The sequence below is a fragment of the Polypterus senegalus genome, chromosome 15 (assembly GCF_016835505.1).
Source record: "Polypterus senegalus isolate Bchr_013 chromosome 15, ASM1683550v1, whole genome shotgun sequence".
NCBI classification, from domain to species: Eukaryota; Metazoa; Chordata; class Cladistia; order Polypteriformes; family Polypteridae; genus Polypterus; species Polypterus senegalus.
Window position 1 is genome coordinate 10,313,193 of NC_053168.1, and position 20,277 is coordinate 10,333,469.

General features: G+C 41.7%; 1 protein-coding gene across 1 annotated transcript in view; it reads left to right on the top strand.

Annotated features, from left to right (window-relative positions):
* The first annotated feature begins 15,317 nt into the window (after positions 1-15,317).
* LOC120515672 (C-C chemokine receptor type 4-like) overlaps positions 15,318-20,277 on the top strand; it is a 37,373-nt gene continuing 32,413 nt past the window's right edge. Inside the window, exon 1 of the mRNA XM_039736892.1 lies at positions 15,318-15,679. Within this exon, the coding sequence (XP_039592826.1) occupies positions 15,665-15,679 (15 nt within the window). The 5' untranslated portion in view covers positions 15,318-15,664. The remainder of the gene's footprint in view (positions 15,680-20,277) is intronic.

Here is a 20,277-nt window from a genome sequence, read left to right on the forward strand (position 1 = left end):
GGCAACCATACAACCTGATAAATGCTGATGTGGATTTTCAGGCGGCACACAGACTTTAAATGTCTCATTTCTAGCTTTCTTCAGTACTCGGGTGTTGTGCCGTGTTAGCCATTATGGATGTAACAAGAAGTCTAGCAAAAGGACACCTTTGATTGGCTAACTAGAAAGACTACAATATGCAACCTTTTCAAGGCAACTCAGGCCCCTTCTTCAGGATAAGGCCGCATGCCTGTCTCACTATGGCTGCCAGGTTGTGCTTCTCAGTGGGGTCTTCTTTTCAGTCCATGTGGTGTATGAGATGCTCTTTCATCATGGTGGTAAAGCAACCAAATCGATATATTCTTTGTCCAAATCTGTGCCTCTGATTCAAACCAATCCCAAACAGCCATACTTCAGAGCATTGAGGGGCACACAATGCCTTTCACACCTGCCCTCCAAAACCATGCTTGCCCGCTAGGTAGTCTGGCTTTCCTGTAGTGGTTGGTAGTTGCTTTGTTTTACGGTTTTAAGTTCTCGGTCCAAACACAGTCACTCTTACCAAAGCCGGTCTGATGCTCCATCCCACACACTGCACCCAAAACTGTTTGATTAGCCGACGCTTTCCAACTAGGTGGCCTTCCTGTCCTGCAGAGAATCACTTGCCAAACCAGTTTGAGGCACTACTCCCAACTCTGCCATAAATTCCCAAGTCAGTCTTAAGACTGGTTTGTCTTTAAACATCAAAGCATTGCTGTTCTCATGAATAAAACACTAATATTATGTTTGCTTTGTCGCACTTACACATAAAGACGTACAAAATATTTATCAACTTATATCCATAGATTTCAAGCCACAACAGCGGCGGAGTTTTCTCCCTACTGGGGCATCACTGAAACTTTCAGTGCCGACATCAGACTCTGGCACATATTGTAGTTCTGTTTGTTTTCTTTTTGCTAGTAAAAACCTAAAACTGTTGTTTGTCGAGACACGGTTCACGTTTCCCTCCAACAAGACCTGTAACTTCTAACGATAAGCGATTCGTGAACGATTTGTTCTTTTTTGCCAGTGACTCTTTTCAGTGAACAGGAATCGATTTGGTGAAACTCAATGAGAATGCTAAAGTGACGTCAGTAAGTTGTCAGCTGATAGCCACCTGTTAACGTCACGTCTTTTGAGTAGCTGGGACTTGTAACATTTCAAGTCAAAAGTTAGGTCTGCTAGGCCACAACACTCCACTATGCAACTGAATCTTGGACTTTGCGACAGAGAGACCCCAGGCAGTCTGTGTTGGAAACACCATCTCCTGTACCATCACGCTGAGCTCTGGTGCTCCGCAGGGCTGTGTACTCAGCCCACGTCTGTCCAGTGCTAACACCATCATTACACTTCCGCATGAAACAACGGTGGTGGGTCTCATCACCACTGAGGATGAGTCACCTGACAGGATGGAGATGCAACCATTGGTGGACTGTTGCAAGTGCAACCATCTTGTCTGTTAACCCTTAAAATGCCACATACTTGGTGGTTAATGCTCCCCAAGACGCCAAATACTTTTTTCTGCACTTTTTAAGGAAATGTTACAAGTCACTAAGAAAAAGTGCCATTTTTATGGAAGACATATGTTTTCATGCAAAGAGCATAGCAATTACTGTAACACTGATCATTTTACACCTTGCCAATGAACTGTAAGATCTATAAAAATAACTGCTGTAACAATCTATTATGATATGTGCAAGGTGCAACTGATGCCATTGATGACATTCAGTAAATCACTGAGCCAACTGCGCTTGAACTCGCTGCACACAAACACACAGAGGCCAACGCTGATGCCAGCAGGCTAGTCTAGTGCAGCGGCTGAACCCCAGAGACAGTGAAGCTGATTCGCTAGGGGGCGCCAGTGGTCATGAGCTGGCTGCTCAACAAATGTATGGCACAGACTGATCAGCTCTGGCATGCTGGAAAATTGCACTGGGAACCGACTAGAAATAAACTTGATCCATTAGAACTAAAAGTCAAGACGGAGGTAAAGAATTTAGGGGTAATTATTGACTCTGACCTGAATTTTAAATCGCATATTAATCAGATTACTATAACTTTGCAAGATGCTGAGAAATGAGTTCACACTTTTGATTTCAGTCGACTAGATTACTGTAACGCACTCCTCTCAGGACCACCCAAAAAAGACATCAATCGATTACAATGAGTGCAGAATGGAGCTGCTAGAATCTTAACTAAGAAAAGAAAATCTGCGCACATCACACCAGTCTTAGTGTCACTACACTGGTTAACTGTGCCATTTCGAATTGACTTTAAAATGCTGCTTATGGTTTAAAAAGCCTTCAATAATCTCGCTCTGTCCTATATCTTGAAATGCCTCTCAGCTTACGCTCCAAATTGTAACCTTCAAATGAGTATCGGCTTATAATTTGTGAAAGATCCCTGGACACAGACAGACACTGAGACAGCCAGAACTCCAGAACACACACATTTAATTTTCTTTTGCCTCTCAGTCCCTTCCTTTCCCCCTGAATAGAGTGAGGCAGCCCCTTTTATAATGTAACTGTATTTGCTCCAGGTGCTCCATGATGACCTTCCTGCAGAGCTTACTGGTGTGGCGGAAGTGCTGCAGTCCATGGCTCTGGAACCATCCAGGCGCCCCCCTGGCGGCGGCCACGGATCCGCACAGGGTTGAGCTTCCCAGCTCCCTGGTTTCCATGCAATCCTGGAGAGCTGCCATCGTGCATCCCAGGATAGGAATTGCCCCTCTCCCGGTCTTCTGCTTCTCCAGGTCTTCCAGTGGGGCAAGGTCCCCGGCCATCTATCACATATTCCAAGAGCTAAACTTAAAAGAAGTGGTGATGGTGGCCTTCAGCAGTTATGAACCTAAACTCTGGAACATCTGAAATTCACCAGGCTAATACAGTGGAGCATTTTAAGAAAACTACATTTAGCTACATTTTACTGTAACCCTGATATTCTGTATATGCATTGAATTATCATTTCTGTCATGGTGGCTCCACACTAACCCCTACTTTCTCTGCTGTTCTCTTTCTGGTTTTCTTTGTTGTTGTGATCTACACCCCCACCACCTGATCAAAGCACCCTGCAGTCACCGCATTGATGGATTGAAGGCCAGAAGTCCATATGACCTTCATCTTCAAGTTCTTCCATGTGAACCCTGAATACCATGAGGACTAATTGAGATCATTGATGTTAGGTAGAATGCCTAGAGGGGGCTGGGTGGTCTCGTGGCCTTGGAACCCTTGCAGATTTTGTTTTTTTCTCCAGCCGTCTGGACGTTTTTTTTTTTTGTTTTTTTGCTGTCCTCCCTGGCCATTGGACCTTACTTTTATTCTATGTTAATTAATATTGCCTAATTTTATTTTAAAATTTTGTCTTTTTTCTTTCTTCATCTTGTAGAGCAATTTGAGCTACTACATCATTTGTATGAAAATGTTCTCTAGAAATAAATATTGTTGCTGTTGTTGTTGTTGACTATAGCCAGTTCCGGCAGTTTAAAGATTAATGTGAACAAGATGAAAGAAATTATTTTTGACTTCAGGAAGCCCTGTGGTCAAAAGCACCAGCTTCCTAGGAGTTTACCTAGAAGCTGACCTTACTTGGTCAATTATCACCACCTCCATAGCCAAGAAGGTGCAGCAGCAGCAGCTCCACTTTGAGTAATGGACTAAAGGCAAAATCAAAATGACCTACAGTTACACTGAATAGAAATAAAATATAAAAAATTACATAATGGACAGTTTGACATCCGTGGCAGAGCGATGGGCGCTGAGCAGACTCCTGTCAATCATGGAGAATCCTCTGCATCCACTGAACAGGATCATCTCCAGACAGAGGAGCAGCTTCAGCGACAGACTGCTGTCACCGTCCTGCTCCACTGACAGACTGAGGAGACCCCACACTATGCGACTCTTCAATTCCACCCTTGCATTTTTTAACTTGCACTGCATTGTTATCACTCTTTAATTTAATATTGTTCTTTATCAGTATGCTGCTGCTGGAGTATGTGAATTTCCCCTTGGGATTAATAAAGTATCTATCTATCTATCTATCTATCTATCATATAGTGCCTTTCATATCTATCTATCTATCTATCTATCCATTGTAAAGGACACTATATAGCGCCCGACCAGCGCACAGACTTACACAGAGGCACGTCTATAAATCACACAGACTTTATTTTTTCTTCACCCGTGGGCACACGCCTTCCCCGTGACCCACAGGCAATACACAGTCCCAAAGCACTTTATCTCACACAACAACTCCTTCTGGCACCACCACTCCTCCCAGGCAACCTCGTCCTCTTCCTCCCGATTCTGGCCTCGAATGAAGGGAGGCTGGCCCGTTTTATAGCCCACCCGGAAGTGTTCCAGGTACTTGACCAGCTGGCCCTGATTGCACCTCCGGGTGGGGCTGATGACCGGGTTGTTGGCTCTCGGCAGCACCCCCTAGCGGCCACCCCATCTCCCAACCAGGCGGTGGAGGACTCCATGTCCTATGGAGCCACGTGGGAGACTGGGAAACGAATAACGGCCGGGGAGGCTGCCACCAAGCGTCCTGGGGGAGGAATTGAGCTGTCCATGGTGGCTCCCATGGTGGCCATGGTGTCCATGGTGGCTCCCAAGGCCATTCATTTTAAATCACCGTACCCGAGGCGGCTTCGTGAGGGGGGTGTTGTTGTAGCGAGCCGCGGGGCAGTCGTCGATGTGGGCGTTTCTCACCGTGTGCACAGGTGAGGAACTGCCCACATTCGTGATTGCTCCCGTGGCTAATGCTACAGCTGTGATGGCCCCTCACGTTTTAGAAAAAGAAGTGCGAGTCGGTGTGGAGGGGGGAAAAAAAATGGAGAGAGAAAAAAGGAAAGGAGAGGACGGAGGTTACCAGGAGCAGGAGAGGAAGCAGGCGGTGCGTGAGTGTGGTGAGCGCGCGATCGAGCGCTCGTGGACAGCTGCGTGGAAGCTGGGTGTTAGGCCGACACCCAGGTGTTTGTGTTGATGTCGCCCGCTGAGCGATCAGGTAGCGGGAGTGACCAGGAAGGCGACTGGCGCAGAGAGGCCATTGAAAGGCAGCGGAAGTCGGGAGACTTGGTGGTGGGAATCCCCAACGTGAGCGACCTGGCCGTTGGTGGAAACCAAGTTCTCCGGGACTGGGATGAGTGCCATACCGGAGCCAGGGATCGGGAGGTCTCCAGTCTCGTGTGTGTGTCTAGAAGAGGGCAGCTCTTGGCTCTTGGCCCAAACGGGATAAGCAGGTGAGACGCTAACAGAAAATAAGCAAGGAGCTTGTTTGTTGTTTTTAAGACTGCTTCCAAGAGAAGATTTTAACCTCTGGTTTTAAGGATGTGTTTTTTTTTCTATTTATTGGTTTTATCCCCCACGTTCTTTTATGGATTATTTGATGACGAATTTGAATTGAAACTGCACTATTTATGGAACACTGTTTTTGTTGGTTTTTAAATAAAAGCACTGTTTTGCACTTTTTATCTTCCCCTTGCTGGAATTATTTGCCTCCACTGACTAGCTCACTTGGTAACATTATCGACGGTGTTGGGTTCAAGGGTTCCCAAACAGCCATGGGAGCGTGGAGCCAGAACCCACATCGTCACAGACCCCTCCCATGACGGCCGGTTATTACGTACCTTGACAGAGCTGAGGAGGAAATCCTCAGATGCACATGCATGACAGAAGGTAAATCAAAAAGTAAAGGCAGTTGAAAAACTACCCAGTAATCACAATGGATAGAAGCTGATACAATACAATGCGTTTGCAATGGCTTGTGGGTAGTTTGAACACACACAGCGCAGCGCTCTGCCATTAGTCTAATTGAAGCCAAAGTGAGTCATATGAACATGGTGGCTCTGCTGCAGGATTGCACCATTGTTGAACAATGAGGCCTAGTGAGCTTTCTTCGAGCAGAGGAAGTGAAACCTGCTGAAATGTTTTGAAATATCATGTTGTCATTGGGGTCTTTTATTTTGAAATGTATACATGCCGTTAAAGAAGCCAGGCTGTGGCGCCAGACCACAGAAATCCGGGGGTCTTTCACATGACATTTTAAGGGTCAACGATGAAATAAAAAGGCAAAAAGGATAAGGCAGCAGACATAAAAAGGTTTCGAGATGGCCACCCCGCATACTTGAAAAATGGACAGCAAAAAGAAAACACGTCTTTATCGCCAGGAGTCCAAAACAGAACTGAACTAACAGGGTGAGTCTGGCCTATAAACATGGCAGAAAACAGGAAGGGGTGTGATCAGGGAGGCCGGAACAGGAAGTGATGTCATGGGTTCTGTATACCGGTAGTGACATCATCAGAGGGTGCCGGAAGTGGGAGGTGACGTCATTGAGAAGTATGGTCTTAGACTGGTCTGCAGAGGGACAAAAGCAGAAAGGATCAGATGACAGCGCCAACCCCTGGTTCGACCGAGAAACACCATTTCAACCCATAAACCACCTCCCCTGCGCACGTGTGTGACAGTTGTAAAATGTACTTTGGGCACTGACCTTAAAAAAAAAATCATTTTTGGATGGATATCTGTTTTAACTTTTATGCAGTTGACTTTACGTTCGTGTAAGTGATGAACTATTTTAAAAAACGTTTAAAAATAATCAGTAACATTCTCAAAAACTGTTAAGGATGACTCAAAATTCACGGGTTTATGTGTATTTTGCACCCATTTCAGACTTTTGTTGAGCTTTGAGTACAAAAAACTGGGACGTTTCTGGAAAGAAAAGAAAACGCTTGTAAACAAGTTAAGTGAAGTCAGGTTGGGGAGCATGCACTGCTACAGCACGTTGCTGCACCCACTACACGACGAAACAACTCATCAACTCGTGGTCCAGTCCCACCCTCTGGAAATGACCAAACGTCAAGCTAGCTTTACCTCGGTGCATTCTGTGATTTGGAATACCATGTGCAAGTCGTCATACGTCTCTCTATTATAAACAAAAATCTTGGAAGGAGACGAGACGTGATTGTCTCAGGGACACTTTCACATCCCATGAGACTAGTCTTCGTGCCAAGCGATGTAACCATGCCCGAGGCCGGAAGCCCCGTGAGACAAGAACTTATACAAAGAGATTTGGAAAAGTCCTTCGTGATTATGTCAGACACATTTCTTGTAGAGAGAAAGAAACGATATTCACTCACAGGCAGTTATATGTTGCATTTTCACGGTGTAATTCCAAAACACGGAATCAAAATTCAATGCGATATTGATGAAAAGGTTGTCACACACGTGTGAGTAGGAACTAAAGGGCCTGAGTAATGGTAATAAAACATCTGACCAGTGGGCGGCGGAATGCGCTGACCGTCTTTCTCAGTTCCCTACAGACCTTTCCCGGGAAATCCTGCAAGGTTCCGGCACCTCAGAAGACATCTCTTTCGGTGCCGACCCCTTTGGTGATGTCACTTCCGGACCAGAAGACATCACTTCCGATTCCGGCCCTTTTGCTGACGTCACTTCCTTTATGGGCCTTTAAAGTCTCCATCTTTGTCTCTGATAATTAGTTCTGTTTTGGACTCTGTTCTATGCACATCGTGCTACCAAAATTCAACTTTTGCAGCTGGGAAAACAATATATGGGTGGCTGCCCCAAATCTTTATGATGTCTTTGTATAATTTTCACAAGTTAAAAGCGAAAAGAGATCGAATATAAAGACATGGGTGGTATGACAGAAGTGCGCCATGTGAGATACAGATCACGCTGCATGGCAGCAGCAGCAAGCCAGCCACTGATCGAGCAAAGAGGAGATGAAAAAAAACTGTGTTTGTTTCCCATTGTATCACCATTTAAGAGGGGGTGTCGGAAGAGCGACCGCGTCTCCTTGGGGTGCGTTCAGCCCCCCTCTTCACAATGTGAGTGGCTGGCGCATAGTGCAAGTGGGGGTTTGGGGGGATGTTGAGTGGGTTGAGTGAAGCAAGTTAAGGAAAAAAAATAAGGGCTTTTGTGGGTTGCGTATTTTTTGGACTACTTTTTTTAAAAGCAATAATGGCAGTTTGGGCTATTTTTCAACACCCACCCCCAACCAACAAATTTTTGCCATGTTTTTCATCCATCTGGCTCCCTTTACCCTGCTATTGCTGTGGAGAATGGACTCGCTCAGAGTCGCAGCATGGGGGCAAATGGCAGAGACTTTATTGCAAAAGCCGTCTCAGTTCAATGAAATGAGAGCTGTTAGTTCGGCGGCACCTCGTTTTATTACCTTTTCTGATCATAAGATTACCTCACTCTGTATATTTTTCTCATTATTATCCGACATTCCTGCGTTTTGCCCAGTCGCCAATATTTTCTAATGCCTAATAAACATTGATAAGTTTCTAATGCTGTGGTGGGTTGGCGCCCTGCTCAGGGTTTGTTTCCTGCCTTGCGCTCTGTGTTGGCTGGGATTGGCTCTTTGCAGACCCTTGTGACCTTGTAGTTAGTATATAGCGGGTTGGATAATGGATGGATGGAAGATTCTAATGGACATAACTGCCCCATTATCAACCACCATTACCTTGATCCAGAGGGCATATTAACCACCTGGCCAGAGTAGTGACTCCATCTTCTATTTACTTGTCACATTCTTACCTCCTGACTTGTAAATTCTATCAATGTTTTCTTGAGCTCAGTGGGCACAAATAATCTCCTAAAGGGTATGATTACCTTTCCACCATTATCGTATGACCAAAGAAATATATTGCTGCCTTCTGGCCATCTCTTATTTACTTGGCTCATTCCAAAACCTCGTTTTTGTAAATATTGGTGGTCTTCCGGATTGTGTGGGCATTAGCCTTAAATATTCAACTCTTACACTGCCAGAGACTATCGATTACACTCTTTACATGCTGAAGCGACCTATTGCAATAAGTGATTCAATTCTTAATTTAATTTAGACTTTAATTTCTCACAGTTTTAATTTCTATGCTATTCGCACTAATATTTGTTCTGAGGGGGCAGTTGTGAGATGGTATATACCCTCTAAGAGCCATTTCCTAGTTACATAAGATTCATAAATATTTTACTAGATGATAATGCATAATTTAGGAGAGGTTCCTATAACCCCTAAAAGTAGAACTGAATTGGTATATTCTGGCCATTTCTAACAGCTCTCTCAGTTAGTGATCAGCCTTGCCATGTGTAAGGTGTAGAGGGCACAAGGTTTTAAACCGTGCCTATGTGCCTATGTGCTTAATTTAAACCATACATTTAAAGCATACAGAAGAAAAAGCTAAGAATCTTTAAGTATAGAAGAAGAAGTAAAGAACTTTTAAGTACAGAAATAACTAAAGTTTCTCAAGAAAAGCTAAGTTTAGAGAAGATACATTTTTTCTTTTTTTTGCCTTTTATTCTACGTGTGAAACAACTTTTTTCTTTATTCTTGTGTGGATAATTTACTTTTAATTTTCACTAAAAATTTTTAAAAACAAACTTTTGGACTGAGAGATTTCTTTCGGCATGTGTTTTACCTGTGCTTGAACTCACCTCATAATTTGGCAGCAGGGCCGTTCTTAGGACGTTGGGGGCCCTGGGCATAATTAGACTGTCGGGACCCTAATGCGTGTAGTATTAGCTACAGTTCAGCCAGATTTGACCAGTTTCCACTGGGCGCCGCGTGGAGGTATGTAGCTAAGCCCAGCGTGTGCAAAATGTGCAGTGCAGTGGTGCATATTTTTATAAATTTTAGAGCATTTTTTTTTTTTTTTGTCACAATTAAAAAGTGTGTTTTTTATACCGTTTTCCATTTTTTTCTACCAAATTAAAACTTGGGCTAAAGAACATTCCAGAATAATGCTCAAGAAACAAAATCAACTTTTCACGCTTTAACACTTGCAAAATCTTTAATTAACGCCGAGTAATCAAGCGATTGGACAACGTCTCGCTCAATGGACATTAATGTTAAAGCATTCAATCGTTCTTGTAACGTGGTTGTCCTGAGGTAATTCTTGATTATCTTTAGCTTAGAAAAGCTACGTTCCCCAGCAGTGACAGTAACTGGTATGTCGCTCGTTGCTTACTACTGGTCGATTTTGAAAGGAATCAGTAGGGGAATGAAACGTTTTGGCCATGACAAATTTCAGCAAAGCTCCTTTTTGTGCCTCAATAAAGGCTACATCGTCTGCCTTTTTCTTTCATTTAGCAGCACTAGATGGATAACTGCGTTTCAAATTAATATGGTACGTGCGAAACTGCTAACGTGAATAAGACGCAGTTACGAGCAAAGTGCGAAGAAAGCGCTATACGTGACAGAAAAACACGGGAAGAAGTCCGCACCCACACTCACGATGCAACCGTGGTCTGGAACGGAATGGTCTCCTCCAACGAGAGCACTCGGTGTATTGACTTTTGTGTGGGCGTGTCGTAACAGGGCTCCGCCTACGCCTTCGCAGAGCCCTGGCCATCGCAAATGTCCCAAGCCCCAGTTCCCTGTTGCAGCATCCCTGCTCCAGGAAAGGGCAGTAAGCTTAGCATTAAACTTCATAGTACAGATACGTAGTTTGCATCGATCTTAAAAAAAAAAAACCTTGAATGATGGCGCCCCTTTTGTCTCAGGGTCCCGGGCGACTGCCCTGCTCGCCCATGCCTAAGAACGGCCCTGTCGGCGGCTACACTAAAGTTTAAAACCAGCCAACCTTGGATTAAAAGAAAGAAACCTGCTTGTTCTAAGCCTGACGTTGGACTGTGATGGAAGAAAACAACGACAACTTGAAAAGACCCGACAGGTACTTTTAATCTTTGTCCTTGATCGAAGTTGGACATTTTTGATAATCGCGAGCCTGTATCATTTATAAAGGAGCTTAACTACGTTAAAAGGGATTCTGCCCTGTTCTGGTTTAAGATCACGGTGGCATCTGAATCCAGAAGTCAGAAGAAATATCAAGCGGCAAACGAAAATCCGAGTGGTGTGAGCAGAAGTCGCGATGACTATGACATTTCAAGGGAGGACCATGACGATGGAAAACCCTTCAATTTACCAGCTGACCTTCAATCAGAGATAGACCACAAATACAAAAAATTATCGAATATGATGAAGATCGTAATGGATTTACAACAAAATGAATTTAACTGTGAAAATGTAGAACTAATTATCAAGAATCGGTTTTTCTTTTTTAAAAATGAATATGAAAAGCTAAGTTTAGAGAAGATACATTTTTCCCTTTTTTTTGTCCTTTATTCTATGTGTGTAATTACTTTTTTCTTTATTCTTGTTTGGATTATTTGCTTTTAACTTTCACTAAATATTTGTAAAATGAACTTTTGGCCTGAGAGATTTCTTTCGGCATGTGTTTCACCCGTGCTTGAACTCGCCTTATACTTCAGTGGCTACATACCCATTCTGGCACTCTGAAATATCTCCGTGGGGAATCCCCCAATCCCAGGCTTTGATGGTATGTACCCTCTGACACCAACTCTTCACTATCCAATGTGCCATTTATGTCTACCTCAGACAATGGGCTATTTTTTGGGGCAAGTTTGCTACTTTTAAGCTGTCCTTGGGCTATAAATTTCTTAAGGACCTGGGAACCTGGACTGAGTCAGAGTCTTACTAGGAGTTAAAGTTTTTACGTTTAAAACAAAAATAAAAAAACTAGGCTATTGGAAGTTTTACTAGTTCATACCCTGTAAACGCCAGCAGAGACTCTACTTCGTTGGGCCCTTGAGGAAGACCCTTAACCAATTGCTTCTTCCTGGGTATAACGTTAATCTTCAAGTAGGTCCACTGACTTACAGGGAAAAACTTTGGGCCTGGTGGCAGGATTGGCACTCCAGCCACTGTAAAAAACATCACACTGTTGCAGTGTGGTGCTGAGGTATCACCCGCTGCACTCGGGTTACAAACCAGGCGGTGGGGTGGCAATATGCTATCTTCGGATGCTCCTAACTTCTCCCTAGGTTATCATGTAGTTCATCTAAATGTTACAGAGAGCCCCAATTGTTAGCATTAATGATTTACTCAGCAACAACAGCAGCGTCAACGGGAGCATTTTAATGAAGACAACATTAACCATCCTTGAAAGATACCTCAAGCTGAAATTGCCCGAGAAAAGAATATATTCTTCATCGGGACACCATAGACAAACAGTTTTACTATTCTGACGTGAAAGTTTGACCCATTTTGCAGAAGGGGATATCCAATCCTCATCAAGCTGGACAACAAAAACAAGTGGAAGAGACCCCTCAGGATGATGATGGATGGTGTGACTCCTCGCGTATATGTTGTTTGTACACTGGATGGAGGGGATAAAAGGAGGCATGGTCGACCTTTACAGGAGTTACTGTCTTAAAACTTGAACAGCACAAGGGAGGAAAGGAAAAGAGGCACACAATGGGAGGAGAAACTCTGCCCCAAAGAAGATAACATAACTTTAGCTATTGCAAATATTTTTTCTGAAGGACATATTAAAAACACAGTTTGGTGGAGTGAGCTAGCGCGTTTCTAAACTTAATGTCAGGTCAGGTCAGGTTGGGGGAGTAAACGCGGCTGCACCCACCACACCACAGCTTGGGATCCTGATTGGCTAACAGACAGACACACGGTCCAGTCCTGCTCTCCGGAAATGAGCCTCTATCTGCCACAGTCAGGTGTTACATGGGCGTCCCCTTGGCCTTCGACAATGATGATCCTGTGAGCTGATTACCCTCAGGGAATCGCACCACATGGGCATAGTGCCATAACTGACGCTCCCTCACAATGTAATGTGCCTCATTTGGGACTCCATGAACAACACAAAGGACTCCCCGAAGAGACACTGAAGGAGTCCAGTCTTCATCTCAGGTCACTGGATGGCGTCCATGTCTCGCAAACAGGAAGCACCAGGACTCTAAAGACATGGACCTTCGTCCTTTCGCAAGAGATTTCAGGAGCACCACACACCCCTTTCCTGTGACCTCATTACCGTCTACTGACTTCATAGGAAGAGTCACCCGAGTCACATGAATGTCACTGCCGAGGTAAGTAAACCTCTCAACAAGGCAGACAGACACACTGCTGATGGCCGGGCCCAAGAGGCCATTAAAGGCCTGGATTTTTTGTTTTTTGTCAGGACACTCGCAAGCCCAGACACTCAGACTCCTCACTCAGTCTCTTGAGTGCTCCGATCAGAGCCTCCATTGAAGATCACAGCATTGTCAGCAAAGTCAAGATCAGTGAATCTCTCTTCACCCACAGATGCCCCACAGCCACTGGACACCACCACCCTGCCCACCTCCCAGTCCATACAAGCACTGAACAGAGGAGGGGCAGAACACACCGCTGATGAACCTCAGAATCAACTGGGAAAAAACACAGGGGGTCTGCCTCCACTCTGCACAGCACTTACAGTACCGGGTAAACTGTGAAAAGTGTGAAAAAATGCTACATTTCTACTGACTGAAGTTAAATCATGAGTTGAGAGATTCTGCAAAGTTCAGATATAGAAGTTTTTTTCAGTATGTGTACTGTGCATTAAAACATCTAACGTGCCATGATGTGTGAAGTCCTAGGAGGTTATGCTCAAGCTATGTAACGCATTGGTTAGACCAAGTGAGGAGGATTAGTAGATAATCGAGTATCCATTGAGTCATCACAGAGGGATTTGGATAGCATACATGCTTGGGCAGATTTGTGGCAGATGACATTTAATGTCCGTAAATGTAAAGAATTACACATAGGAATTAAAAATGTGAGGTTTGAATACACAATGGATGGTCTGAAAATCGAAAGTACACCTCAGGAGTAGGATTTAGGAGTCATAGTGGAATATCAAGTGCCAGACAGTGTTCAGAAGCCATTAAGATGGCTAACAGGATGTCAGGTTATATAGCGCCTTAACGTGTGGAGTACAAGTCACAGGAGGTTCTGCTCAACCTTTATAACACGCTGGTGAGGCCTCATCTGGAGTCCTGTGTGAAGTTTTGGTCTCCAGGTTACAAAAAGGACATAACAGCACAAGAAAAGGTGACCAGGGCTACAGGGGATGAATTATGAGGAAAAATTAAAAGAGCTGAGCCTTTACAGGAGATGAAGAGGAGACCTGAGTGAAGTGCTTAAAATTATGAAGGGAATTAGTGTAGTGGGTCGAGACGGTGACTTTAAAATGAGTTCAACAAGAACACGGGGACATAGTTGGAAACTTGTGAAGGGGAAATTTCACACAAACATTAGGAAGTTCTTCATAAGAGAACCACAGAAACACGGAATACGGGTAAGTGACCAAGTAGTGTGGTGACTTTAGGGCTTTTAGGGACCTTCAAATCTTGGCTTGATGTTATTTTGGAAGAATGTGAGTTTATATAGCGCCTTGATGTGTGGAGTACAAGTCACAGGAGGTTCTGCTCAAGCTTTATAACACACTGGTGAGGCCTCATCTGGAGTACTGGTTGCAGTTCTGGCCACAGGGCTACAAAAAGAACATAGCAGAACTAGAAAAAGTCCAGAGAAGAGTAACGAGGCTGATTCAGGGCTACAGGGGATGAGTTATGAGGAGAGATTACAAGAGTTGAGCCTTTACAGGAGATGAAGAGGAGACCCTTCTGAAGTGTTTAAAATTATGAAGGGAGTTAATCCAGTGGATCAAGATGGTGGCTTTGAAATGAGTTCATCAAGAACACGGGGACACAGCTGGAAACTTGTTAAGAGGAAATTTCACACAAACATTAGGAGGTTTTTCTTGACACAGAGAATGACAGACACACGGAATAAGAGACCAAGAAGTGTGGTGACCTTTAAGCTTTAGGGACTTTCAAAACTCGACTTAAGTTGGATTTTCATGAATAGGACTGGAAAGCTTTGTTGATCTGAATGGCCTGCTGTTGTCAAAGTTTTTTGTGCTGTTGCTGATAAGTGGACCAGAATTAGAAGCCATCACCGTGGGGCTGTGAGGGAGCAGCACTACCCGCTGTGCCACTCCTAATAATAACCCTCCTAATTCTTTGACTACACTCGGTATTCACCTACTGCCCATTTCAGATGCTCATGTGCTCACATATTTATGGATTGGCTGATTATGTCTGTTTCATTCCACTGACGTTGTGGAGGAGTTTGTGTAGAGGAGAGTGAGCAAAACCCTCCACACACAGAAAATGTAATTTTATCTGAGTTTCATACAAACACACCTGATAGTACTTTTCTTTCCAGGCAACGTGCCAAGGACAGACATCAGAAGGGAAAGTCAATGGGGGCGGCCTGCTCAAGTGGAAGGATGTGCTCGTCCAACGTGTTGCGCTTTTTCATCTCAATATCATCTTAATGAAGCACATTTAATAATACGTTTCCTCTATTGTGTTCAAAAGCTTGCGGTGCTTCTAGGAAAGAACAATGACAGTAGGAGAAAAGCCCAAAATGTTTCACTTTTCACAGAATTCGGTGAGCTCAGATTTTACAGAAAACACTATTTCATTCCAAACAGAAGGGGCAAATGGCAAATTAAGCAAAAATGTAAAAAAACCGCAGACATCCTAATGCATTGACTTGCATTTGTGACAGCACAAGAACAATTGCCAGAGCAGCAGTCACACCAAAGGTGCTGCAGCCGCTTACAGGAAATGTTTGGCAGGTGATAATGAAATACGAGTGACAATAATCTCTCCATCTAACTGTCAGCGAACAACAAAAAAAAAAAGGAGCATCGTGCACAATAAGCAACACGAGAGCATCGCAGAAAGGCGCTTGATTGGAGAAAACACAAGACGGGCCAAGGGGACAATGAATTCAACTAAGGTAAAGCCCACTTCATCCAATTCAGGGGGCAATACAATGATTTGTACCAGTGAGCTTGTTACAATCATACATAAAAAATACAACCTCATATTAATATGTAAAAATAATATTATTAATTATATTAGAAAGCTCTTTTTAAAAGTTTGCCATTGTACAGTGTTTGCTTAAAATATTTTTAATGAATAAACAGTGGATGGATTTTCGAAAACAAACAATTTTTTACAGTAATTTTGTTCATTTGTGAAAATCTGTTCATTGTTCATTGATTAGTATTATAGTATTATATTAGACAATTATTATACTTTTATACTAAATATGTAATACAAATATATATATATGATTGATGTATTTAAGCCATCTATCTATCTACATATATGTATGTATATACAGTATATGCTCCATATAGTATAAATACTGCATATAATGTGTGTACATATCTGTATATACTGTATACAATATACGTATATGTGTAAAAATGTATTTGTATAGTGTATCCAGATGTACACATATACGTATATATATACATCTAACAAATATATATATATGTATGTATCTTTGCTCACATACATGAGATATGAATGCTTTTTTATGTATGCTTTATATAATATATATTTGTATATATACTGTATTTATTTGAATATATATGATATATAGGGATCTATCTGCATATACTGCATACAGTGAAAGGATTGCAAACATTTGAAAGTGAGCAGTATATACTAGATATAGTCCCTAGAACTTCATGACCCTAAATATATAAAATAAATAACATTCTGTGGTCAGGCAGCTTTGAGAATGTGATGATAATTTTGTTACTTATTTATACAGTTTAGGGTCATGAAGTTCTAGGGACTATATCTAGTATATACTGCTCACTTTCAAATATGGTACTATTTATATTATATACAGCATACATACATTACAAATATATACATTCTATATGTGGTATATAACAATACATAAATATAAATGTATATACTGTATATGTAAATTTGTGAATTTCCCCTTGGGATTAATAAAGTATCTATCTATCTATCTAAATATTTATATATGTATATATGCATATCTGTATATATACAGTGTATACAGACAGACAGACACACAGATAGATAGATAGATAGATAGATAGATAGATAGATAGATAGATAGATAGATAGATAGATATGAAAGGCACTATATAATAGATAGATAGATAGATAGATAGATAGATAGATAGATAGATAGATAGATAGATAGATAGATAATATGAAAGGCACTATACAATAGACAGACACACAGACAGACAGATAGATAGATAGATAGATAGATAGATAGATAGATAGATAGATAGATATAGGAATTGTAGGAAGCTGGAAAGGCACTATATAATAGATAGATAGATAGATAGATAGATAGATAGATAGATAATATGAAAGGCACTATATAATAGATAGATAGATAGATAGATAGATAGATAGATAGATAGATAGATAGATAGATAGATAATATGAAAGGCACTATACAATAGATAGACAGACAGACAGACAGACAGACAGAGGTATATCCAGTATATATGCATGTATCTATGTATTAATGATTGTGAACATCTAACTTAAAGGGGGTTTGTGTCGAAGTAGAATACACAAATCCTTTATCAGAGTGGGGGGTCCTTGTGTATATGAGATGAAAAGGGAATTGAAGGGTCTTGTGGGAGTCTAAGTGGGGGCATTGAGGAAAATGTGGTTGATTCACTACCTGTCATTGTCTGGCTCCTGACTGATGTGGTTTTACTCAAAGACTGTAACTTTACCATCATTATAACACTTCACCCCCTAGATAAAAGAAAATCTTATTTCATGTTGCCAATCTTAAATGTATAATTTATTAATTAGTTTATACATATTTTCAGTCTTCTTGTTACTTTGAAATTTATCTTTGTTTGTCATTGAAAGAGCTTTCTGATGATGTGCTCCAGGAATGGCGCTATATAAAATAAAGAGCGACTGACTGATGGTTAATGACGCTTAATATTAAAGCAGTGTAGAGAAACAGACATCTTGAATGTTCTCTGCTTCGGGCTTCTTCTGAATTATAAAGTGAAGTCACTGACTAAGCAGTGCCTCTCGGAGGTGTAACTATTGACAGGTGGGGCTGGGGGTCCATGGTGTCTGCATGCTTGTTTCTTTATTTATGATAAACATTAGAGTCAAAATTTTAATGGTGTTATCCCCGCAACTTCACAGAGCCAAGCTCTGACTTGTAACTTTTACGTATCTTATAAGCTTGACATATCTCATTTTAAAATGGATTTAATTTAACTTCGCATGAGTTTTGGGGGTGGTGTCATTTATTTTTTGTGTTGCTGTCCATTAAATTCTAGGTACCCCACTGGTACCTTTTGTCCATTACTTCACTTACTCCATGTATCGAAAAACAACTCCAAATCCACCAAAACAAAAACTGGATAATAACTAGGAAGGCCGTTTGATTTGATGAGGTGCTTTTCTGTAGTGAGCACCATGACAATTGTAGAAGTGCCACCACATACTGGTATACAGTAGGTTTACATTTGGAGCTCAGAGAGACTAAGCGACTCACTCGGGACAACACAATGAGCCGGGTGGCCACCTTGCTATTTTATAAGGTGAAGAAGATCGTCCCAAGACAGCGGACCACCGGGTGTTTAATGTGGACTTTTACTTTTGTTTATGATAAGGAACTCCCTTTGGGTTGGAAGACGTGCCACAGACTCAACTGGGCACTTTGTGATTTTTTTTGAACTTCTACTTTGAAATCACTTCTATTTATTTATTTAGTTTTTGGTCTCCACCCCACCTTACTCACCGATATGAGAAACCCCCACATGTGACACACCGTCCAACTCATCTTGATGTCTAGTTATGCAAGATGATGAGCTTGTTGGGGTTCCCCATCTATTTTTTGGCCCTCTAACCCTCACGCTAACCCAAACACCAACTCGTAGGCCATTTTTGGATCGTAGCTTTTGGAGGAAATGTCACTCTTATGATAAATGAAACTAATTAGTGTCTTCAACAAAAATAATCACAAAGAAAGGAAGTTGTGTAACGCACATCAACTGACCTCAACGGTTCACCCCTAATGGGCAAGGGGATCAAAGTCAGCCTTTTTCACAAAACTTTAAAAAAAAAAATATTAGGATCAGTAATATTAGCATGTGGATTGCCATTTTATGTGATTTCAAGGTTGCTGGTTATGAATATTGCCATAGTTTTGATATCTGATTCTTTACCGGTGGTCCAGGCCCTGTAACAGCCACTCCCAGAAGGGTAAACATCGCACATTTCAAACATAAGTGTGTGGGGTGTCATTGTAGACTATTTCAGGGTCAGTGATTATAAATATATACGAATAGAGTTTTGATCCTTTAGCCCTCTATGGACCTCGAACAGACAGTGATAAATGATATGTTTCTATTACAATCAAAAATATTCAGACTTTAAACATTTACACTGAAGCACACATCACTATCTATATTTGTTTAATGGTGTTTATTATGAGTTTTCTTATGAGCTCCCCAAATTAGGGCGGCTTATGCTAATTCAGACCTTTTCTTCAGCTCATATGGCTTATATGGCTGTTATTGACACATGTACAGGTTAGAGCAAAATTCTTCTTTGCGTGTTTTAATCAATTTGATTAGTGAGTGAGGCAACCTCACCTCAAGACGTCTGCCTTCCTTAATTGAAATATCAATAAAGTGAGCAAATTCACCATTCACTGTGTAATACACCAGAGGAAAAAAATGAGGATACTAATAACAGCATCACAAGGTGTCGTGGGAGAGTCCAGACTGCATAAAATTGTTTTAGTACTGTCATCATGATCCACCTTAATAAAAGGATAGGTGTCTGCATAGCTGTGTGACCGTCTAGTTGCTATGTCTCTGTCATTCCAACAGATGGTGCATCATAAGCATTTATAAAAATAACATGCATGGCAGTTGTCATTCCAGCAGATGTTGCATCACACACACTAACAATGCTTTTACAAATCCCATACCAAATGGCATATAACAGAGACATATAAAGGGCATTTTCCATTCTGACAGATGGTGCATCACAAACATTTGTACTAATAAAAGTAATAAGATGCATTGCATCTGTCATTTCAACAGATGGTGCATCACAAACATTTATAGTAATAAAATGCATTGCATTTATCATTTCAACAGATGGTGCATCACAAACATTTATAGTAATAAAATGCATTGCATTTGTCATTCTAACAGATGGTGCATCACAAACATTTATAGTAATAAAATGCATTGCATTTGTCATTTTAACAGATGGTGCATCACAAACATTTATAGTAATAAAATGCATTGCATTTATCATTTCAACAGATGGTGCATCAGAAACATTTATAGTGATAAAATGCATTGCATTTGTTATTCCAACAGTTGCTACATTTTTGAAGCAATGACAACAAATGGCCTCCTTTAATTTTTTTTATGATTCTCGTTTATTATTTTGTTTGAAACCAAAGTGGGTCTAAACTGCAGAAGTTACATTTACTTTTGAAATAAAATTCCTTCTCAGTGTCACCTGTGTGTTCACTAACAGGGCAACACTGCAAAT